This window comes from Pelmatolapia mariae, linkage group LG3_W (genome assembly GCF_036321145.2).
Source record: "Pelmatolapia mariae isolate MD_Pm_ZW linkage group LG3_W, Pm_UMD_F_2, whole genome shotgun sequence".
Lineage (NCBI taxonomy): Eukaryota > Metazoa > Chordata > Actinopteri > Cichliformes > Cichlidae > Pelmatolapia > Pelmatolapia mariae.
The window spans coordinates 23,364,032-23,389,054 of NC_086229.1; the positions used below are offsets into that span (position 1 = coordinate 23,364,032).

The 25,023-nt window shown below is 41.1% G+C and overlaps 1 protein-coding gene across 2 annotated transcripts; it reads left to right on the top strand.

The window, feature by feature from the left end:
- The first annotated feature begins 2,315 nt into the window (after positions 1 to 2,315).
- LOC134624295 (uncharacterized) lies at positions 2,316 to 24,451 on the top strand. 2 transcript variants are annotated; one of them, XM_063469264.1, is made up of 9 exons: positions 2,316 to 2,506; positions 5,029 to 5,373; positions 8,747 to 9,082; positions 9,154 to 9,252; positions 11,469 to 11,783; positions 12,441 to 12,764; positions 14,817 to 15,140; positions 23,805 to 24,122; positions 24,253 to 24,451. In XM_063469264.1, exons 1-9 carry the CDS (start codon positions 2,479 to 2,481, stop codon positions 24,342 to 24,344), a joined length of 2,181 nt encoding a protein of 726 aa, XP_063325334.1. In that variant the 5' UTR covers positions 2,316 to 2,478; the 3' UTR covers positions 24,345 to 24,451. The 2 variants fall into 2 exon arrangements, with proteins under 2 accessions (XP_063325334.1, XP_063325335.1); XM_063469265.1 differs by lacking the exon at positions 2,316 to 2,506 and having other exon boundaries at positions 5,287 to 5,605.
- Positions 24,452 to 25,023: the final 572 nt, after the last annotated feature.

Consider the following 25,023-nt stretch of genomic DNA (forward strand, 5'->3'; position numbering starts at 1 on the left):
GCATATCCAACTGGATATGCATTGTGATCACAAGCCAGTATTCTCTGATATTGTTCTTTTCAACAGATGCAGCCTTCCAAACATTTATAACCATGGTTACAGAGCTGGCAGGAGAAGCCTGGACCTCCATGAGGAGTTCAGAACCTTCCGTTAATCCTGCAGCACTGAACCTGTTGATGCTGGGCTTTTGCCTCTGGATTAGCCTTTGCACCACATGGATGATGCATTTTTGGTGAGTTTTATTCTTTATTGTAGTTTTATGACTTTCTCCCTGACTTTCTCAACTGATAAGAGGTTATTCATATTTAAGCTCTAATTGGCCCTCTCTTTATTTTCTTCTTTTTTGTTTAATTGTGTCCTGGATGGCCTGCCCCAGCAGGTAGGGGTTGTTTCTAAGTTTGCCTTCGCCCAAGCAGTGCAGAAATATGTCTGCTACGCTCCAAATAGGATGGGTGGAGTAAATCCTGGAGTAATCCTGGAGTAAACTAACAGTGACTTGTAACACATGTAACAAAGAAACTTTTTCATATAATAAACGATTTTGTTATTTATACAAAGATGTATAATGTTATTTTTTTTAATTAATGCCCGATGGTTCATATTATAGGGGTATTATTATGGACATGACTAATTGACAAATTGTAAGATAATGCCCAGCAGATCAAAGGTATCCTGTTTGTGGATCGTACACAATTGTCTTTTTTGCAGGTTTAAGTATTAATGGTTATTTATTATTATTTGTATTGATTGAAATACCCGTTAAGTACTGTTCATTTTTAATCATGATTTATAAAATCATGATTAAAAAATATTTTTTTAAAATAAAAAATAAAAATGTTTTTTTAAATTTATTTTAATAACTGTACAGTACTCTGTTTATAGTAACCATTGTCCATATGTAAATATGTAAGACAAATTGTGTATGTTTCTGTTCTGTGTCCTGTGTACTGTTTGTGTGTCTTTCTGGCTGCTGTTACAACCAAATTTCCCCTTGTGAGACAATTAAAGGATGCAAAAGTGATGGAAAATCAACATCAGAGTTAAAAAAAGAAAAGAAAAAAAGATTCAATATCGCACTCTAACATTGTTTCAATACTAACAGTTTTTGAAAATAAAGTTAAATCAGTGTCAGAGTTCAATGATATTGAGTTAAATTTGCTTCAATGAATATTTGTTATCTGGGAGATAACCTCACTCTGTATACACTGGCTTTCATGGGGGACAATGAAGTCTCTCCATGCATCATCATCAGCCAGTTATCTGTCTGTTATTAATGATTTATGCTCAAGTAAAGCACACAGGTACGGAGGTAAGCCATGTGAGTATATCAGTGTTTTCAGAACCAGCTAAGTATTATTGAGTGAAGCTGGCTGCCAATGATAATAAAGTCCAAAATGTTCACTTTGTAACTAGCAATCATGAAAGAAAATCATCTGTCTCTGTTTATTTTCTGTGACTTTTGAACTTGAAGTTGTCTGTATCTGCGCTTTGCATTGTTTGTTAATAATTTGTCATGTAGAACAGTAACAACTAAAAAAGACATGGGATACAGCCACTGACACAGCACGAACAGGTTGAACAGGTGTACCCAATGAAGTGGCAGGTGAGTGTAGATAACAGAAGCAGAGAGGAGGCCAGAGCAGCTGAAGCTTCATGTTTCTGTGAGCTCCACAAACGTTAACAGCTGACGCAGACCATCAGCATCACTGACCGTCTGACTCACACCGATACTTCCGGTGAAACCGAAACTAAACAGAGTAGCAAAGGATGCGCACCCACACCGTCATGTATGGTTCATTCATGGTGCCTTCATGTTCATCTCGTAAATTCAGCTATCTATGCTCCCAAGGTTTGTCAATATGATAGCCCTTGAAATAGCCACGCCTATGTTTAATAATAATAAAATAATTATGTAGTATTATTAGTACTAGAATCACATTTAGAGGCTCTATTCTAAAGAGCTTTGTTCTTTGGCCACCTGTTTTTATTGATGTGCTTTTAGTTAAGGACAGTTAAAGAGATTAAAATATAATTTATTCGTTTTAGCAGTGCGTGATATCAGGAATATCAGTATTTAGTATTTCCCATTAAGTTATTATAAAACATAAAAGCTGTCACAAAGCATCCTGGTGATGTGTTAAATAAAGAAATCTTGTGGAATTTGGTGATAAAAATTAGACTTTTAGAAGCTTCCTCATAATGCAGATTTTAGCTCTGAATTATGTTTATCCCGTAACCCAGAACACTATTTTAAACAACATTATGTCTTTGGGGAGCATAGATCAATGCATTCACAAGGTGCCCTTAAAGGCACCATGAATAGCCGTGCATGGCGCTGTAGGTGCGCATTTTCTTTCGGGCGTGGATGGCGTAACTAAACGGTAATGGTTACTAACGTGTGTTAGCGTGACAGGTGAAGGAGGAGACGGAGTGTGTGGGGATTTCACGGGACTTCGTGATCTGTAAAGGAGGAAGAAGATGCTGCTGCTGCTGCTCCTCATCAACGGTAAAAACCTCTCTGAACTCAGAGCATCATCACACGGAGATTTAATGTCGAGTGTCTGTGTTAGTAAAAGAGTGAGGGACAGAAAGACTGAGTGCGTGGATCGTGTAGGGAAAATGATGTTTGTATCGAGGCTGTAGCAGCTTAGCAGCAGTAGTTTTTAGCAGTAATTTTGGGAAACCACCGGATACACTGCAGGAGCTGAAACAGGAACGAGGGGAGGGGCGCGTCGCGCTCGTGGCTAAGCTCTACCAAGCCCACAGAAAGAATCTACATCTGTGAAAAACACAGGGAACTGTGTTTGATTCACCATCCAATCAAAGGGCTTCACCCTGCGTTTGCCACCTCTGCACCTGATCACTGTTTCCTCTTTCAGGCCAGTAGAAAAGCTCCGGCACTGTAAAGGCTTCCACCTAGCCTGCTCTGTTTACATGAAGCATCATGTTCTGCACCAGGACAGCAGCACAGCTTCCTGAACGTCCTCCAGCAGGTTGAAAGACGTCATCAGAGGAAAACACAACTCTCACTGCATCTGTAGTGGGCTGCAGCTATCGATTATTTTACTATTATTATTAATTAATTAATATTAATAATATCTCAGTGTCCAACCCTCACATCAGTGGCTCAGAGTTTTATGGGCCTGTGTACATTTTTATTGGCTTGTTAAAACAGCCTTTCATTTAATGTTTTTAATTTAATATCACTTCAATTAAATTGAATATTTAATAATATTTCACTTTTAATCTGAAAAAAATTCTCAAAGCCATGAAATAAATATGGTCTGGTCCCCCCACGCCCTCCTTTAGATTCAGCTGTATAATTTAAACATGTATCAGACAGGTGTGAATAAACTTCTGGAGCTTACTGCAGATTTTTCTCTGTGTAAACAAACATTGGCGAAGCAGCTGAAGAGTTTGTTGATCAGCTGCTTTGATGAAGGACTCCTGCAGGTTTGTCCCAGTAAACGTTTTAATGGTGATACAGGAACAGCTGCTTTTTTGGATGCTAGAAACCTGTTTTTTATAAGCGTTTGATCCCCATCTGAATGTTCTAAGTTTGCCCACTAACAAATTAATAAACAACAGATGTTGGAATGGATTTCTGAATCTTTTCATTTGTATCTATTGTCAGTGATATCAAATTTAACAGCAGGAAATTACTTAGTCATATAATTATTTTTTTCTCTCTATTTTTGTGGTCATATTTTTCAACTAACCTATGTTTGATAGCAGCATGATATAACTGGAAATTCTGTTTTTGTCTGACATGCCAATATTTTTAATTTCTGGAGGCGCACCTGCTCTGCCATTCACGGACACTGTATGCTTTATTTTATGCAATATTCAACACTGAACTGTAACCTTAGTCTTTTTAAGCTATTTTTAACCAGTGTTTTCATAAAAGCCTAAAATGCATAAAAAAGGCTTTTATGAAAAAACTGAATAAAAATGGCTTCCCTAAAACATTGAATGTACTGATTAAATGTTCAGCATTTATTTTTTATCACTGTTTTTCATGTGTTTTGTGATGTTGGCAGACACCTTGCTGTATTTTCAGTATATAAGCTCTCACAGCAGTATGATTTTCAGAAGTGAGATAAAGTCTGGCAGTTGTTCAAACAAATCAGCAGATCCTTAATGAATATTTCACATCAGACTGAATGCCATTCGTGTTGATGGTTTGTTATCATGAACAGTCAGATGGTGGTCCTCTCATTTCTGGCCCATTATGCTGCTTTAAATGTTAAATTTAAGGTGGTTTGTGTTTGTAAATTGGCACACTGTCAGTCAACTATAACTTTTCTAACTTCATTTGCACATTTTTGCACCAGCAACCTTTTTCTAACTTGCTCCACTTTGTAAATTTGTTTCCACATGGGGGAACATTTAGGAAGAATTGTGTTTGTGATGAAAATTTCTTTTATTTTATGTATTGGCCACATTTTTTAGTAACAGTGCTTTTGTGCCACTTGGGTGTATACATCTGTTTTACACTATATTGCACACGCGGTTAAATAGATTGTGGAGCCTGTTGATCTTATCTAAGGAAGTGGGAGAAGCAGGAAGCAATTTTAGTTGACCCTGTAAGAGGAAATAAGGAGTTGTAAACTCTTTGCCTTGGAGGGGGTTAGGGTGTGGACAACAGTTGTGGAATACTTTTGTTCTGTTTGACTGTATTTAAAGAGGGCTATCCCGTTCATCTTTAGAGACTGCGTACCAGCTGAAGGCCCTCTCCCTCATGCATGGGAATAAAAGGTGTTGGCCATGGCTCATCATGTTGGCAGACTTTGTTAATAATAACATGTTATTATAATAACGTGTTCTTTCCTTCAGGAGAGAAAGAGAGAAATTAATGAGACACATCATGTTGTCTTTTACTCTAATTTGTTAGTTTGTACTTTCTCTTTTTGAATGGCTTACATTAGCTGCCCAGGTTACTTTTTTTTCTGGTACGTGCAGGGCAACATGGACTCGGAGAAATATTGAAAACGTAATTTATTTGTGTTTTTGTTTGTGTGTCCTCAGTTTCCCAGCTTGCCCTGGCTGTGGTGGTGGAGGTGTATGAAGGAGAAAGATCTGTCCTGCTGCCCTGTCAGTTCTCTGGTTTTATTCCTGAGGACCCCACAGTGATGTGGACTCGCTCTGATCTCGATCCCAAATCTGTGCACCTACAACGAGATGAAGATGATCTTAGAGGACAGAACCAGCGTTACAGCGGGCGGACATCAATGAATCCTGATGCTCTGAACTCTGGAAACTTCAGCCTCACTCTGAGAACACCAATAAAGACTGACAGTAGCAACTACACCTGCTCCATCAGTGATGGACGAGAAGAACTGAGACTCACAGATATACAGCTGCAGGTCAAAGGTCAGCAATAAACCTCAACATCTGCTGTATTCAAACTTACCTGAAGAAACAAGCAGCAACATGTAGCTCAGCACTAACCTCAGTGGAAACAGCAGTACAGAGATGTTTATGCTTACAGCACATTTCATGAACTCCTTATACAACCTTACATCATTTGTGCTCACCTGCAAATACAGAAATACAAGCAATTTAGTTCAGCGTGGCTGCACCCTGCAGGCTGTCCCTGTTGGAGGTAATGAACTGTGTGTGTGTCATGGGGGTGCGTTTGTGTGACCTCCTGCTGACCAAAAGGGTCATAAAAGCAGGAAGCTTACAACACAAGAAACCATCAAAATCAATGTTTTACCAAGATTTTTATATCTGTTTCAGACCCTCCCACTCCAGATTAATCAACAGAGTTTATTGAATGGGATAAAACGAGGAGAACGACCCAGAATATGATACAAAACATTACAACTGCCTAAAGAGAATGGTGGCTGGGGCCTACCAAATTTTTAAAAATATTATATTTCAGCAATGTTTAGGGCAGTGTTGCATTTGTCTGATCCATCATATGTAACAGTGTGGAAGGTAATTGAATGCAAAACAATCACCATATGCATATATATCCTGGCAGATTAAAATCTTCATGACTTCATTGTTAAAATAAAAAATCCTTGGGCAAAAGCCACACTAGGGGTTTGGAAAAGGGTGATAAAAGAAAATAAGCTGGAGAAGCATATAAAATATTGAAATGGTGTGCATATGATTAGAAATGTACCCAAGTCAAATAGACTCTAGTTTTCTTTCTAGTTTTAACACTAGGAATCACATCGATACGTGGCATTATAAAGGAAGATGAAATCAGGAGTTTTCAAACTTTAAAGCAAACATTTCATTTAGAAAGTCAAGACCACTATAGATATCTTCAGTTAGGAAACTTTTATACTCAAAACATTAAAAACCAAGTAACCACTGCAACGAGGCCATTTATCCAAACTCTTTATAAATGCTTATAAGTCAGAAATGAAGAAAGGTGTAATCTCACAAATATACAAAAGTCTTCATGATCATTCAACGAAGTACATAAAAGAAAGATAGGCGAAAGAGGGAGGTCTGGTGATTACAGAAGAAGAATGGCAAAACATTTGCTCATTTCATTGGAAAAGCACAAAATCACATGTATGGAAGGAGTTCTGCTGGTAAAGTTTTGCCTGTTTCCTTTTTTTGTCACCTCAGCTCTAAAGTCGCACTATGATGATGGAGGCTCTGAATGTTGGAGGAATTGTGGCTGTGACACAGCATAGCACTACCATATATTTTGGGATTGCAAGAATATTATGAACTACTGGAGAGAAGTTCATAAAGTGATGCAAAATATCTTTAACACATATTTACCCTTTGATTTCAAATCCATAATTTTAGGATACATACCCTCAGAATAAAGGGTATAGATAAAAACTTTCTTGGTGTGCTGGTGGCTGCAAGTAAAAAGGCACTTACCAAAAGATGGCTTACACAGGATCCAAATTATAGAGATGGATTGATGCAACTTTAGAGACTTATAAGATGGAAAAGATGGGCAGGGAGCAGATTGTAAAGTGGCCTGGCTGTGCGTGAGAAGTTTGGACTACAGTGGTCCCTCGTTTATTGCGTGAATTACGTTCTAAAAATAGAATGGGTAAAATCCACAAAGTAGCCAACTTTATTTTTTAAAATTATTATAGATGTTTTAAGGCTGCAAAACCCCTCACTACACACTTTATACACTTTTCTAAGTTCAAACCTCCATAGAAAAAGAAGTCCAGTATTATAGAATGAAAGCAAAGATCAAACCCTGTTTTCAGGTCCAGAACATTGGAATAGAGCAGCTGCGAGAGAATTCAACATTAATGAATCAATGGTACAGAAGTAGAGGAAGCAAGAAGAATAAGTTGAGTAAAGACTGAGTTATTTAACTGTTTTGTTTCACTTAATGCGCCTTATGGTCCGAAAAAACTTCTACCTTCCTTTAGAAGTCCAAGTTTTTGTGCAATGGTTTCTTCCTCTGGTTATGGGTGCTACCACAGGTGCCTTTGACGGTTCAGCATTTCGTGGACATACACAATGCGCTGTAAAAAAAAAAAAAAAAAAAAAGAAAGAGAAAAAAAAAAGGAAGCATGCAAAACTGCACAAAAAATCTGGGAAACAGCAAGGCTGTGAAAGGTGAACCGCGTTATAGCGAGGAACCACTGTATAGGGCAGTAGTGTGTCAGGAAACACAGCATTTGCCTCAGATCTCCCACCATCTCAGTCTTGCAAGTTTTTAGTGCTTGTCCTGAAACAGCTCAGCTTCACGTCATGTGATAGCAGCTCATGACCTCCCTCATATTAGATAGTCCTCAAATAATTTGCTGTGGACCAAATTGTCATCCAAACTTGGCTGAGATCTTTCATCTATCAAACCTGCAAGGAACTTGTGGTAGAGCATGACCCGTGGCGTGCTGAAAAGCTTGAATATGTGGTTGGGTCTGTGGTGCATCTTTTACAGTGGTGCCAAAACACAGGATTGGGGCATGGCGATGGCTGGATGTGCGGTCGACCCTTGGACCCACCTCATCACTGCCGCCACTGGATACATGGACGGCCCCCTGAATCAACAGGGGGTGTAATTGTGTAACTGATCTGCCACTCTCCTCCAAGAAGCCCTGATAATATGCCTTGCCCTGGTCCAACCCTGAGAACCATTTGCTCCTGCTCAGGCTGTTCCACATGTCTTGCACATGAGGAATGGGATTACAGTCAATAATATATATTTACAGTTGCTGACTGAAGTTTTAAATCTGATATTCAAAAAAGTTCTGGGACAACTTCTCCTACTCCCAAGGTGCATGGAAAAGGACAAAGATCCAGTGACGTGAAGACTTCAGTGACACTTGAAGCACTAGGGAACAACTTTTTTGACCAATAGGTTTTGGCTTGTGGCCTTCATCAGGTTCATTACAAAACACCAAACAGTTGGTTTTTAAAAAAAAGTATACTACAGAAAGAAATCCAACTGAGCCAGTCACACATTCACTCATAAGCAAGCTGACCAAGCTGATCAGCTTTGAAGGAGGTACTGGCTAACTGGTTGAACCAGAGCTCACATAGGCTCTGGGTGAAACACTAGTGTTCGGCCATCAGCCAGCAATAACACAAAACTGCCAACGTCTTTTTTTAATAGAAGTATGTCAGAATCCTTGTTTTTATACTAACAAGATATTTTAATGACTTGACTCCAAAAAGGTTAATTGTGATGTATCAGTATTTTTCTCTTCATCTCAGGATTGTAGATACTCAGCTGTGTTTCAGTTACCATTAGTATTACTGCTGCTGCTTCTACAGTTGATATTGTGGGTTATTGCTCTCTCAGACCAACAGGTGGAGGTGGAGGTGGAGGAAGGCTCAGAGTCTGTCATCCTGCCCTGCAAAACAAAACCTGACCTGCCTGAGGACACCACAGTGGAGTGGACTCACTCTGACCGAGAACTTGTGATTGTCCATGTGTTTTCAAACAGAAGTGACCACTTTGAGAACCAAGACAACCTTTATTGTGGTCGCACAAAGATGAACAAAGACCTGCTGAGAACTGGAGACCTCAGTCTGACCCTGAAATACCCCAAAGACAGAGACAGTGGAGAATACATCTGCACCATCTACAGGGACAAAGACATCCTGAGACAGAAAGTAGTGCTGCACCATATCAGAAGTCAGTGCTGTAAATTTAGAGATCATGTTGTTTTTTATTCTTTATACCTTTTACACTGTGTTTCTCCACAGAACGGCTTCCGTCCTGGGCCACAGCTCTCCTGGTTCTCCTGGTTCTTCTTGGGGTTTCTGGAGGTCTTTTATTTCATTTCCGGCACTATTTCATGTCAGGTGAGCAGAGATGGGCAGTAACGCGTTACTTGTAACGCGTTACTGTAATCTGATTACTTTTTTCAAGTAACGAGTAATGTAAGGGATTACTATTGCAAAAACGGTAATTAGATTACCGTTACTTTCACGTAGGAACGCTGCGTTACTGCGTTACTAAAACCGTGATTTTTTGCGAGAACGTCTCATGACAGTGACGTAAGCGAGTGCGACGTTCGTGACAACAGCTGTGTGCAGATCATAATATATCGAGTGCGGGAGAGAGTGTAGCATGCAGCGTTTAAAGCGTGGAAGTACTGACCTTATTTTGAGTTTGATTCCATAAAAAGTGACAAAAACATTAGTGTCCGTTGTGCGTGGGAAGAAAACTTCTTTTTACAGTGAAAAAAACCCTAAACTTCCAAGCAACCAACGAGTGCGCTACGACGTAATGTGAAATTCACAGAGAAACTCGCGGATTCTTCAACTGACAGCTGCGGAACACCTGCACCAGGGTAAACCTCCGCCTAACCTACTCCTGCTTTACAGGTGAAAATAGAGCAACAGGACCGCTAGTCTTTGATTTTATTTATTTTCTGCTGTGTTTCACTTGCATCTATTTGAAAGAGTGAGTGTAAACACAAAAAAATATTTTAATTTATATGCTGGAATGTGCAGAAAATAGGTTTAAATGTTAAACAAACTTCTTCCAGTCAGAGAATGTTGCATATAATTAAGTTTTTGCTTGATGCATAAAGTTAAAAGATTTAAAGTTCAAAGTTTTAAAAAGAGACATTTCCATTTGATTACGTTTTGTATGATGGATTATGCAGAAAAAGTAGAATTGGGCTGAAAGATCTATCGCTTTATCACCTATTCAGGTTGTAAATCGTGTTTTTAAAAAGTAACTAAGTAACTAAGTAATTAATTACTTTTGAAAATAAGTAATCAGTAAAGTAACGGGATTACTTTTTTGGGGAAGTAATCAGTAATTAGTAACTGATTACTTTTTTCAAGTAACTTGACCAACACTGCAGGTGAGTGTCTCCTACTACACTACCCATAATGCCGATGGTTAGCAGGTGTCCTCTGGTGGCTCCTTGACTGCGGCTCACACAAACTTGTTCCAGAAGCTGAAAGAGTTGAGAGTTACAAACAGCTGATACAGAGAGCTGAAGAGAAACTTCCAGGTTTGTTCCTGTCAGTCAGAAAACCTCCTTCAGACTCAGTCATTGATCAGTGAAACAGCTCCACAACATGACTTTACTAAACAGTGTGTGTGCTTCACTGCATTGATCTGACACAGAGGCTGCATGTGCACAAGCCAACTTGTAGAGTCCTCCAAATCCGGCCCACAAATGTGTCCTCCTTTTTCCATTATTTGAAGGATGGGTCGGGTGTATCCTTTGTCACCCACCATATCCCAGAATTCATAGCGCGGCTCAGTCAACTCCAGTTTCCTACTAAGTTTTAATATTACTCTCGTTAATCTTTCTGGATCACAAAATAAACTTTTAACATATTTAGTAGCTGTGTAAACTTCAAACATATGATTGGTTTATCAGAAAGTGCTCCGACGTTTTCAGGGACGTCTGTTACCCACCTGCTCGATAGCTAGCCAGGTAGCCTGGGGGTTAAATGGTCACTGGAGCTGGCAAGAAAACTGGACTCCCAGCTTCATTGTTTTCAGACCCCCACGGTCTTTCAATACTCAGGTTAAACACAATATATATGTCACTCAAAAAACTTTAAAAAAGTCATTGTTTGTTTTTTTTGTGTTTTATTTGTTTCAGAGTAAATCGGTTTGGGTGAGATCAAAGTTATTAGATTAGATTAGATTAAATAAAACGTTATTAATCCATCAGGTAGGTTCCTCCAGGGTTTTCACACAGCTGCATAAATGTCAAACAGAAAACTGATCAAACAGAAGTGGATTTAAGGCAGTGTCCTGTTATATTTTAGATAGCAAGTATTAGACAGCTGAGTTTATTCAACTCCAGCAAGACAGCGATGATGCAAATCTGAAGGCTAGACTGTCCCATTTCACAGCCTCGCACTTCCGGCATCTTTGAAGGACCTGGCCCACCTAGACCACGAAGGCCGGGTCCTCCGAAGGATGCAACCTAGGTTTGGGGACTCGGCTACAATCTTACTGAGACTAGAATACAAAGGAGGGGACAGGGAGGTCATGTGACCATCACAGCAGCTGCTGATGTCGTTGGGTTTTGCTGTCCTCACAGTTTACCAGGTGGAGGTGGATTTATGCGCAGAGTCTGTCCAGCTGCCCTGCAAAACCATGCTTCACCTGCCTAAAGATGCTAAAGTGGAGTGGAAGGACAAATATGACAGGAAGGTCCACGTATATCAGAACGGTTCGGACCATCCTGGAGAACAGGATGAGGTTTACAGGGATCGAACACAGATGAACACGCTGAAAATGGGAGACCTCAGCCTGTCTCTGAAATACGGCAGAGACATAGATATCTACACCTGCACCGTCTACAATAAGGATGGAATCATCCTAATGAGGAAACAAGTGCTGCTCAAAGTCAGAGGTCAGTGTTGTAAATACGGGTCAGGTTAATCTATTTATTTAATTTATTGATTCTACACCAAATTGTTCTGGCTGTTATAGTCTTGTTGTTATTTTTTCACCCAAATGTAAAAGCATATGCAGATGAACCGTAGAAGTTTTTGGGTGAAACTTCATCTGAAAGGTAACATCTTCTAGTTTCTGAACATGTGTTTGTTTAGCATGTAGCTAAAACAAATGTGGATGTTGTGGGGCTGACTTTGTTGACACGCCGCTACAACATAGCGTGGAGATCTGAGGCAGTACCTTTGGACTGAGAGAGTGGGGTGGTGGTCCCTATCTTTAAAAAGGGGGACTGGAGGGTGTGCTCCAACTACAAGGGCATCACACTCCTCAGCCTCCTTAGGAAGGTCCTGGTCTGACCATCTCTTCATCCTCTCAAGGATACTTGAGGGTGCATCGGAGTTTGGCCACATTTAACATGTGTTTTCTGGACTTGGAGAAGGAGGATGTGGCGTTTGGTCTGTTATTCCAGGCCATTCAATCTCTGTATATGTATTGCAGCAGCTTGGTGCGCAAAGCCGACAATAAGTCGGGCTCATTCCTGGTGAAGGTTGCACTTTTTCAGCGATCCTGGTCACAATTTTTATGGATAAAATTTCTATGGTTGTCCTCTCAGTCCCCCAGGTGGAGGTGGATTCAGGGGTGGAGTCTGTCCAGCTGGCCTGCAAAACCACACTTCACCTGCCTGAAGACGTTAAAGTGGAGTGGATGGACAACAACAGCAAGGCCCACGTGTATGAGAACGGCTCTGACCAGCCTGAAGAACAGCACCAGGTTTACAGAGACCGAACGAAGATGAATGAAGACCTGCTGAAAATTGGAGACCTCAGTCTGACCCTGAAATACCCCACAGATGGAGACAACTCCACCTACACCTGCACCGTCTACAGCAGGGAGAGAAACATCCTGCTGAAGAAACAAGTTGAGCTGAAAGTCAGAGGTCAGTGCTGTAGATACAGGTCAAAGGTCAGAGGTCATACAGGAGTTTATTCTCTAAAATCTTTTAGTTTGAATTTATTTTCTGGTCATTTAAATAACATAAATTGAACACAGATATCATCATTATTTTTTATTATATTCTCCTAGATAGATCTCATGGACCAAAGGCTCTCTGTGTCATCTTGGCTCCAGCTGAACTAAACTGAGAGTGAATTTGGGCTTTTAGGGAGGGGTGAAAGCAGAGCGCTGTAAAGGAAAGGGCTGTGATTGGTTCAAACAGCTAGAAGATCAGAACATATGAAAAACTTAATGAGCCCAGTGCTCTGACAGGTGATGGTAGGTTACTAACAGGTAGCATCATTAGCAGTCTGAATGGTTAACCTTAGCTAACGAAGAGCTTCATCTAGTGTTAGCTAAGTCAAGTTTAAGACAACAGAGTTGTGTGTGGATTGTGAAAACTCAGAATTACACATATATTTTGGCACTAATTTTCCTCCATACCTTCGCTGAGCCAGTGGAGGTCCTTAGTGAGTTAGAAAGGTAGAGCTTATTAATCAGCAGCAGGTTGGAGGAGATATATCAGCATAAAGCATGAGCATTTAGTAGATCACTTATGGCCTGTATTTGTATAGCGCTTTACTAGTCCCTAAGGACCCCAAAGCGCTTTACACATCCAGTCATCCACCCATTCACACACACTGGTAAGCTACATTGTAGCCACAGCTTGCAATGTTGTTCCAGGTTCAACACTGCAAGTGACCAATCGCCTTTTTCTGACGTCATCTGCAACCTCGAAAAAAACAAACGCCTTCAAAAAATCTACTTTACTTGCGAGAAGAGAAACCGCCTCTGTAAGGACAATATGTATAATGCTTACCGTTTATTAAAGAAAAGTATCCTGAAATGCAAACAATTCAAGTTCCTGGATTGGCGGACAGAAGCAGTTTCTGTTGTCGCAAGTGAAGTAGATTTTTTTAAGGCGGTATTTTTCAAAGGCACAAAAGGGGGACGTCACAACAATGTGATTGGTCACTGGCAATGTTGAACCTGGAACAACATTTATTATGATGATGTGGGAACAACACCGACACGAGGATATCAGATCATCCTTCCGATTACAAGGCGAACTCCCAACTCTTCAGCCAGGATCGCCCCATAGAGAACTCATTTTTATACTAGAAATCCAACAATTAGAAATAAGACTCTACAGCAAGTAAAAATAATCGGCCAGTCACTGATGATACTAAAAAATATCAAAGTACTGAGCTGATACTACAGTAATCTTTGTACTTCCAAGTACTGCCATCAACCGGAGTGGGTAATCCACCCTTTTCCTGTTTAGACCATGGCCTCAAAATTGGATGTGCTCATTCTCATTCTCTGCATGATCTTGTTGGCTCAGTTGATGGCCTCCAACTCACACTGCAGCCAAGTATAAAGCAGTGTGAGTTGGAGGCCATCAACTGAGCCAACAAGATCATGCAGAGATGAGACCACCAAAGTTGAAGCTTTCCTGCTCCTGGCTACCCCTACCCATGAACACTATGAACAGAACTGGTGACAAAGAGCAACCGTGGCAAACTCCAACATGCACTGGGAACAAGTCTAATTTATTGCCAAAGTGTTTTCATGGTGTTTTATTGGTGCTTTTACTAAAGGAAGGCTTCTATCAATTTCTTCCATATGTTGTCAAACTGAGCTGTGTGATGAAGTGAGTGTGACAGAAACACTCAGACTGTGTTTCTCTGCTTCATCAAGTCAAATCTGGTCCTCAGAGACTGAATAAAGTCCTGTCCCACTAACAGCAGCTCCAACAGTCTGTTCACTGCTTTCTTCCTGTCAGTCTTCATCTTTCTGCTGCGTCTCCTCTTCACACTGACCACCTCTATCTAACAGTGAGCTCCCAGTGAAGCAGAACAAATTGGAATCTATCAAATAGACATGATTTAAAGTATATTGTAATCAAATGGAGAAATACAGAAATAAGTTCTGTCAAGGCCTTACGGTCATTAGTCGCCTTTACTACAGCTCATGTTCTTTGTTGTCCTCTCAGTCCCCCAGGTGGTGGATTCGGGGGTGGGGTCTGTCCAGTTGCCCTGCGAAACCACCCTTCACCTGCCTGAAGACGCTAAAGTGGAGTGGAATGACAAACAACACAGGAAGGTCCACGTGTATGAGAACGGCTCTGACCAGCCTGAAGAGCAAGATGAGTTTTACAGAGACCGAACGATGATGAATGAAGACCTGCTGAAAACTGGAGACCTCAGTCTGACTCTGAAATACCCCACAGATTGGGACACAAATACCTACACCTGCACCGTCTACAGCAGGGAGGGAAACATCCTGCTGAAGAAACAAGTTGAGCTGAAAGTCAGAGGTCAGTGCTGTAGATACAGGTCAAAGGTCAGAGGTCATGTAGGAGTTTATTCTCTAAAATCTTTTATTTTAAATCTATTTTCAGAAAAAAATCAATAGTTTTGTTAGTTTAGTCCAAATCAATGTATAAATATGTATATTGATGTATAAATATCAATAGTTAAAGCTGCTGAGATTATTCAAACACTTTAAGTCATTTGGCTGTTGTCAAATGTCATTGTGCAGCAGCCATAAATATGAGGCTTTTATTGTGAAGTGAAAGAGTAGTAAGAGTGAAAATGATGTGTTATGATCCAGAGGAGCCCATGTGGTCTTTGTGGCTAAATTCAACCCGTAGGTCAACTACAAAACCTTCCATGTCAGGAGATCCAACCAAACGCTAGGAAAACATTAACTTTATAAAAATAATAAAAATAAAATCTTAATTTCACTTCAAAGTTAAATAAAGAGTTAACATTCAAAAGGCTTTTCGTGCATCTAACATGTTTTGTTTAAAGTGAGAATGCTTTTCCTCAGGCTTCTGTGTTCAGCTTCAGTAATTTCACTTTATTCTAATGAAAGTAGAGTAAAATGTCTTCTTTTCAATACTGGAACTTCAGGTACTTCACTGCTTTTGAACACATTTGATTATGTTTTGCAGTAAAGGCTGTTGAATCTATGTGAGCTTTTTTCACACAAACCTCTGAGTCTACTTCTGGAGAGGACACAGGATCAATATCACAGGAAGAGTTCAATATCACTAGAGATGAAACAGTAGTATTTAAAATGAAACCCTGAACAAAGTGATCAGCAATACAACCACATCCAATCACAGTAACTAACAGAAGCACACTTTCCTGCTGATCAGCAGTCTTAGTCAAGTTACTTGAAAAAAGTAATCAGTACTGATTACTTCCTGAAAAAAGTAATCCCATTACCTTACTGATTACTTATTTTCAAAAGTAATTAGTTACTTAGTTACTTTTTAAAACATGATTTATCCCCTAAATAGGTAATAAAGCAATAGATCGTTCAGCCCAATTCTACTTTTTCTACATAATCCATCATACAAAATGTAATCAAATGAAAAAGTCTATTTTTAAAATGTGTTTTATTAGTTTTAATCTTTTAACTTTATGCATCAAGCAAACATTAAATTATAAGCAACATTCTCTGACTGGAAGAAATTTGTTTAACATTTAAACCTTTTTTCTGCATAGTCCAGCGAATAAAATAAAATAGTTTTTTGTGTTTACACTCACTCTTTCAAATAGATGCAAGTAAAACACAGCAGAAAATAAATAAAATCAGACTCAGCGGTCCAGTTGCTCTATTTTCACCTGTATAGCAGGAGTGGGGCAGGTGGAGGTTTGCCCTGGTGCAGGTGTGCCGCAGTGGTCAGTGGAAGGATACGGCAGTTTTTCTGTGAATTTCACATTCCAGCGGTAGCATACTCGGTGCTTGCTCGGACGTTTAGGGGTTGTTTCGCTGCAAAAAGAAGTTTTCTTCTCATGCAGTGAGCAGCGGACGCTAATGTTTTTGTCACTTTTTACGGAACCAAACTCAAAGTAAGGTCAGTATTTCCACGATTTCACTGCTGTACAGTCAATCTCTCTGCCGCACTCGTTATATTATCCATTTTTAATATGCACACAGCTGTTGCCGCGAACGTTGCACTCGCTTACGTCACTGTCACGAGACACTCGCAAAAAAATCACGGTTTTAGTAACGCAGTAACGCAGCGTGCTTACGGGAAAGTAATAGTAATCTAATAACCTTTTTTGCAATAGTAATCCCTTACTTTACTTGTTACTCGAAACAAGTAATTTGATTACAGTAACACGTTACTCTTGTTCTTTCGGTCACTAACCAGAGCTCATGCTCTTCACCATGACAGACCGGTACAATGTCCACATTGCTGCAGCCACAGCCCCGATCTCTCTCTCAATCACCCACTTCCCTCTCTCCTCGCCTGTGAACAAGACTCCAAGATACTTAAACTTCTCCACTTGGGGCAGCAACTTGTCCCCTATCTGGAGTGAGCAATCTACCCTCTTCTAGCAGAGGATCATGGCCTTAGACTTGTGAACTGCTCCAGTCCAGTGATGGAACCACCACCCCCGAGTCTTTAGGAGGAAAGTCACCCCCCTCGTTCCTAGACTTTGCTTCCTCTACATAACATTGTCAGTAAGATTAAGGAGGTCCTCAAAGCAGTCCTTCCACCGCCCAATTATACCCTGAGTTAAAGTCAGCAGTACCCCATCCCCACTGACATTAGCAGCCACATCTGCTTCATCAGGGTTTGAAAGATGGCGCCAGTATGTTCGGCTCGCCGTCACTCGACCTGTTTTTTGGTTTTCTTTTTGCTGTTCATTGCTTTAACTGTGGAAATTAATTCGCTCCGGACCTATGACCGAAAAACTCTTTTTATTATCCGAGACTCAGCAGTGACAGCACCTTTGTCCTTTGTTTTTGATGGGCAAACAAGCAGTGCCCCTCCACCGCTCGATGGCATTCCGCCTTATCTACGTCGCACCTGGTTCCTCCCTCCCAAGCTACACCGGAGAAAACGCTGGAGAAGACGAGGGAAGCGAAGTGGTCTCCTGGCTCGTACAAAGGCATTCCTGTCACTTTCTTGCCTGGCTGATCCTCTACTTGTACGACTGGGTTTTTGCTACTCTGCTACTGTGAGAGGCTCACTCAAACCCAGAGGACCCTGGGTGCGCACTGTCTCTCCAACTCCTGTTTCACCGGTGGACCCGCTTCTCGGCCCGCGCCTTCTTCAGTTGTCTGGTTCGCTCCTTGCCATGCCGGCGGTGGCGTTCTGCTCAGGTGAGCGATTCTCTTCCCCCTCCGGCCCGTGCCTGATGCCTGCTCCTCTCCTGCGTGATTCTCCTAGTATGTCGCTGGTTGCTCCTGTTCTGGGTGCTGGGTCATCGGCTCCTCTACAGCCACGGATCCGCAGATTTGGTACTGTTATTTCAAACCTCCGCCCACTCAGCCGCACATCAATCCCGATGACAGCTACTGATCTCATTTTATCTATGGCTTTGATCAACACTCGATCCCTCTCCAATAAGACGTTTCTGCTTAAGGATTTTTTCTCTTCTCATGAACTGGATTTTATGTTCCTGACTGAGACCTGGCTTCATGCTGGTGAGACTGTGGCTTTCTCTGAGCTTCTTCCGCCAGGCTGTTGTTTTTTCAACTCTCCCAGGTCTTCTGGTAAAGGTGGAGGCCTTGCCTGTGTTTTTAAATCAGTTTATGACTGTCATCAGATTTCATCTTCCTCCTTTTCCACCTTTGAACTGCAGCTCTTTAAATTGAACTCATCTATTCCATTACTGTGTGCAGTGGTGTACCGTCCTCCCAAACTCAACAAAGACTTTATTAGTGAGTTTGGGGAATTCTTATCAGGACTCTCAGTAGATTTTGATCATTTTCTTATTGTTGGCGATCTGAATATCCATGTGTGTTGTCCATCTAAACCTCTGGTTAGAGACTTTGTATCACTGCTGGACTCCTTTAACCTGACTCAGTGTGTGTCTGGCTCCACACATGAGAAAGGTCACACACTGGACCTCGTCATGTCCCACGGCCTGAGTATCCACGTCTCTGAAATCTGTGAGAGTGCGTGTATCTCTGATCACCGTCCTGTTCTGTTTTCTGCCACTGCACAATGTTCTGTTGCTGCAGTTAAAGCTCCTTCACGCCGCCACCGGATCATCAATACCCATGTACCATCCCAGTTTTCTGCTGCTTTTAATAACTCTGAGCTCTCCACGGTGGACTGGATTGACTCCCCGTGTGCAGAAGATTTAACTGCTCTTTTTAATTCAACATGCACTTCTATTCTGGACTCCATTGCTCCCCTAAAATCACTCCGTCCCAAAGCTCACGCTGAACCCTGGATCACAGACTCGGTTCGCGCTCTCAGGCGCTCCTGCAGGAGTGCTGAGAGAAAGTGGAAAAAGGACAAGCTGCAAATCTCCTTCAATATCCTGAGAGACTCTCTTTTAACTTATCAGAAAGCTGCTAAAGACGCTAAGTCCACCTACATATCTAACCTGGTTAGCAGTAATGTCCATAAACCTCAGACTTTGTTTCGTGTTTTAAACTCCATTGTTGATCCTCATACGTCCACTTGCCTCACACCTTCTGTCACCCTTTGCAATGACTTTTTATGTTTCTTTGTTAATAAGATTTCCCTTCTGCAGTCTGTCATTCCACCTCCACCTTTAAATCCCTGTGTTTCTCTCCCGTGCCAATCTGCCTTTAATCAGTTTGAGCTAATTTCTCTTTCTCAGCTGCATGAAACAGTCTGTAAGGTCAAGTCCACCAACTGTTCCACTGACGCTATTCCCTCTCGTCTTCTGAAACAGGTCCTGGACTCAGTTGGACCTTTCCTTCTGGTCCTGATCAATGCCTGTCTCAGCTCTGGTTGTTTCCCAACACTTTTTAAGCATGCTGTTGTTCAACCTCTCCTCAAAAAGCCTAATCTGGATCCATCTATACTCTCTAATTATAGGCCCATCTCCAATCTGCCCTTTCTGTCCAAAGTATTGGAACGAGTTGTCTTCAGGCAGCTCCAGTCATTTTTAGACAACAACAGTCTCTATGAGAAGTTTCAGTCTGGTTTTAGAGCTCGTCATAGCACTGAAACCGCTTTACTGAGAGTTTTCAATGATTTGCTTTTAACTGTTGACTCTGGTCGTGCTGCTGTCCTAGTAACCTTAGACCTGACAGCAGCCTTCGACATTGTCGATCACAACATACTGTTATCCCGCCTAGAACACTGTGTCGGTCTGAAAGGTACTGTTTTAAAGTTTTTCCAGTCCTACCTGGATAACAGGAGTTTTTCTGTTCACCTTGGTGAACTGTCATCTCCCAGAGCTCCTTTAACTTGTGGTGTACCTCAGGGGTCCATTCTAGGTCCCCTGCTGTTTATTTTGTATTTGCTCCCTCTGGGCGATGTGCTGCGTAAACATAATGTGTCCTTTCACTTTTTTGCTGATGACATTCAGATCTACCTCCCACTGAGGTTAGACTGTAAGGACTCTTTGCAGCCGTTATTCTCCTGTCTGTCGGACGTTAAGACTTGGATGGCTCTTAACTTTTTACATCTAAATGAAAGTAAAACTGAAGTCATTGTGTTTGGGCTTCCTAAAGACCTTAATTCTTCTTTTGATTTTATGGGACCCCTAACTTCTGAATGTACTTCCTCTATTAAGAGCCTCGGTGTTACTTTTGACAGTGCTTTTAAATTTGATAAACAAATCAGCTCCGTAGTCAAGGGATCTTTTTATCACCTACGGATTTTAGCTAAAGTCAAGTCCTACCTGTGCAGGAACGATCTAGAAAGGGTGGTCCATGCTTTTATCACTTCACGGCTGGACTACTGTAACTCCCTTTATGCTGGTTTAGATCGTTCCTGTTTGCATCACCTCCAACTGGTGCAGAACGCTGCTGCTCGCATGCTGACCGGTTCCAAAAAGAGAGACCACATTACTCCGGTCCTCTGCTCTCTCCACTGGCTCCCAGTTGCTTTTAGGATTGATTTTAAAATTTTACTGCTGGTTTTTAAGGTTCTTAACGGCACTGCACCTCCTTACCTGGCAGAGCTTCTTAGCATTTACTGCCCCAGGAGATCTTTGAGGTCAGCAGACTTGATGCTTTTAGATGTTCCCAGGTACAGATTAAAGACTAGGGGAGAGAGGGCTTTTGCTGTGGCTGCACCCAGACTGTGGAACAGTCTACCCCCTCACATCAGATTCTCCACAAGCCTGGGAACTTTTAAAACTGCTCTTAAAACTCACCTATTTTCACTGGCTTTTAGCAAGGTTTAACCTATTGTTTTTAATTTATTGTTTTATTTGTGAGGCATTTTATGTACCTGTGTTTCATAGTATTTTATATTTGTATTTTATTGTACAGCACTTTGGTCAGCCTCGGTTGTTTTTAAATGTGCTTTATAAATAAACTTGACTTGACTTGACTTGACTGTACACTGTGCACAGCCTTCGCCTCCTGAGTTGCCTGACAGTTTGCAGGAATCGTTTCAAGGTAGTCCAAAAGTCTTGTTCCATGGCCTCTCTAAACTCCTCCCACATCTGAGTTTTTGCTCTGGCTATAGTCCGAAACACATTCTGGTGGCCTGCCAGTATCCATCTACTGTAGGAATAACGACTGTTTCCTGCCGCCTTTCACAGAGGGCAACAACCTGGACCAAATCTCCAAAAGTTGAATCTGTTCATCTGTACGTAGCGTTTTGTGGGAGAAACGTTTCGTCACTCATTCAAGTGACTTCTTCAGTCTCAGCTGACTGCAGGTTTCTCCAATCTTATAAACATTACATTTATATAATGACTGAAACCAGCCCACTGAAGGAACAATGGGCTGGGAGGTCAGTTCCTTCATCATAATTATGCAAATTCCCATGACCATTGATCAACAACCACTGAACAAAGCCCACTGATCAAAGGCCATGAGTACCATTCACAGAGAGTTGGGGGATGGCTGCAATCACAGCATTGTAAGATGGCGAAAGATGTACCCTTAATAATGTGATCTGTGAAATGTTGTATGTCCTAAGATTTGATTTTCACTCAGGTCTCATCCACATACCTGAACCAATGGCTTGGTGGTTCCAGGGTAGGATAGTAAACCTGGATCAAAGTCCAGTCCCTGTCTAGGATTACTGGTTCCGGAGTCCAGCCTATGTGTTGAGATGTAGTGTAATTCTAATGTAATGTAAGGTATAAGTGTAATTGTGCTATGTCCCTCAGCATTTGCTGACCTCACTCTGTGATTTTACGTTGCTGAGTTGCTGTCTTTTCCAATCACTACCAGTTGATTAGTGAATATTTAGCAGTGAGAAAATTTCACAACTGGACTTGCTGTACAGGTGGCATCCTATCACATACCACTCTGGAATTTAAGCTCCTGAGAGTGACCCAGAAACAGTCTGTTTGCCTAGGAGCTTGATTTTAAAAACCTGTGGCCATGGAACTGATCGGAACACCTTAATTCAGTAATATAAATTACTTTTTAAATTACTTTTGTCAATATTGTGTATAAATAATTACAATTAGTTATAGCTGACAGTTAGTGAATGATGTTTTTTTGTCTTTGTATATTTAGATGATCTTTTGTTCTTCTCTAAGACACTCAGCACTTGTGAACAGCTTGGCTGGTGGTATAAAGGCTTTTGAAGAACAGAATCTTTGTAAAAACAGAGATGTTTGAATTTCACGTTATTATTAAATAACATGATTACATGTTATATCCTAATAATACAGGACATTGTTAGGATGAATCTTGGTAAAGGCAGTCAACGAACGGCCCAAGTCTATTGCAGCAGGTCTATCCTGGGTTATTAAAATCTGGCTAAACAAGCACAGACTTTACAGCCTTAAACATATGCTAACTTCCTAATGCTTGCAAGTGATCCAATGGGGACTCACTGTTAAGTGGGAGATGGTACCATCTCAGGGTAATCCACTCCATCTCGGTACAATGCCACCTTTAGTACACCTTGGTACATCAAAGCCTCTTTAGTCTATGCAAGTAATAAGACAAATTTAAAACCATCCTCAGATCAGTTAAAGCCTCTTCCTCTAGCGTAGGCCATGGTCTTACACTGTGGGTTGAGTATACACATAAAACTCACACTTCAACTGCAATCAGTCTCTCTCCATTGAGCCCTGTGGAATCCCACATCCCTGACCCAGAGTTGACACTGCACCCTTTTCCAGTGGTGGCCTCAGACTTGGAGGTTACAGAATGTTCCATGATTGGAACGAAAACCACATTTTCCCTCCTGTATCCGAGGTTCAACTAACAGGCGGACTTTCCTAGGGAAGCTGAGTAGTGTGATCCCAATATTTACAATGATGTGGGATCAGGGATGTAGCTTTCCCTCCACTGTCCAACAATATCCTCATTCGATGTCAGCAGCACTCTACTCCCACCATACGCAGTGCAGGTAGAGAATGGCTTTCCACGCCTTATTCACCTGATGGTTTGCTAGTATCTCTTAGAGGCAGCCTGAAAGTCTGTTTCCAGACTGAACTCTCCCACATTTGAGTTTTTGCTTCAGCCAACGCCTGAGCCATGTTCTGCTTGGCCTTTTGGTACATCTCACCTGCCTCTGACATCCCACAGGCTCACTAAGCCCAATAGTACTCCTTTTTCAGTGTCGAGAACATACGGCCGCTGATCTGATCCATGATCTGATCTGATCTGATCTGATAGTCCATCAATAGAATTGATTTGACTTTGATTTGTGTAACAAAGTGATTTCCACGTCTCCTTCATGATGTGACAGTGTCAGAGCTGAATGCACTTGTAGAGTATCATGTTTTTATGGCTCACATTTAAAGTGTTCCAGCTCTAATGTACAGCTGTCATATTAGAAATAGAAGCAGCTCTGATTTTAGTGCTCAAATAAATCTATGAAGTTATGAATTCACACATGAACAGTTTTCTGCAGCGTTCCTCTCGGCCTTATTTGCAGCTCCACTCTTGTTTTTGCTCTAATAATTATTTCTCTCCATGAGCTGTTTCTCTGCCTGAAGGAGGCGCCACTCCATCGCTTCATTTAGTGCAGAACAAGAGTCACATGATGCTGCTCTGTCAACACCAATCACACTTTGTACAGCTCATGTTGTGTTTGTTGTCCTCTCAGTCTGTCAGGTGGAGGTGGAGGAGGGGGCGGAGTCTGTCCAGCTGCCCTTCAAAACCACACAAAACCTGCCTGAAGATACTAAAGTGGTGTGGTGGGACAATTCATACAGGACAATCTACATTTATCAGAGGGGCACTGACTGGCCTGAAGAACAGGACCGGGTTTACAAAGACCGAATAAGGATGAATGAAGACCTGTTGGAAACTGGAGACCTCAGTCTGACCCTGAAACACCCCACAGAGAGAGACAGTGGAGAATACAGATGTGGAGTCTGGAGTCATGGATACATCATCAGATATAAAACAGTTCTACTTAAAGGTTTGCTGGTTGGTTGGTTTAATTGAGTGAGTGTGTGTGTGTGTGTGTGTGTGTGTGTGTGTGTGTGTGTGTGTGTGTGTGTGTGTGTGTGTGTGTGTGTGTGTCTGACTGTCTTGTGTCTCCTCTGCAGGGAGAGTTCAGGTCCAGGATCAAACAGGGGACATCAGGAACAGAAGCAGCTCCATTGATCCGACTCCTCTGATGGCTGATCAATCATTTTGATCTGTGTGTTCTTTGATTATTGATCAGTGATGTCACAGTGGAGTCAGTGTGATGTTGTTGTTGTGTGTTTGAGACTTTTAGTGTCCGTGAAGGTCTCTACTGCTTTATTCTGGGTATTATTTATATTTATGGCTTTAAATTATTAATAAATAATAATTTAATCATATATTTATTAAATGCTCTTTAGTTGTTTTTTAAACCTTTTGTCTTATCATCCTGCCAGTTTTCTGTGAAGCACTTTGAACAGCACTAACCTGCATGAAAGGTGCTGTACAAATAAAACATACTTTTCAAATCTGCAATATATTGTTTTCATGCAGCTTGTCTTCACATTCATCGTCACTCTGATGATGAGAGAGAAGTTTGTTTTGAGTTTTAGGCAGTGATGTGTTGTCCTCAAAGTTCAGAATCAACCTTCAGTACTGTGAAAAAAAAAACATGCTGCAATCTGCTCTACAAAAATAAATCTATACATTTCTGTTGATTATATTCAATGAATATTTAAATAAATGTATTTAAAGGCAATTCTTGTCATTTGTTTATTGGGAAATTCTCTCGGCTCCTTCAGATACCTTTTTTGAGAAAATTACCTATTTACACGACCAGTCAAAGGTTTGGACACACTTTCTCATCATCAATTTTTTTTCTTTATTCTTACTTTCTACATTGTAGATACATA

Excerpts from the sequence above, each read along its gene's own strand:
- LOC134624295 (XM_063469264.1), top strand. The coding sequence starts at position 2,479 with ATGCTGCTGCTGCTGCTCCTCATCAACG. Across the intron at positions 15,141-23,804 it reads AGTTGAGCTGAAAGTCAGAG|TCTGTCAGGTGGAGGTGGAG; the intron begins GTCAGTGCTGTA and ends TTGTCCTCTCAG. Across the intron at positions 24,123-24,252 it reads TAAAACAGTTCTACTTAAAG|GGAGAGTTCAGGTCCAGGAT; the intron begins GTTTGCTGGTTG and ends TCTCCTCTGCAG.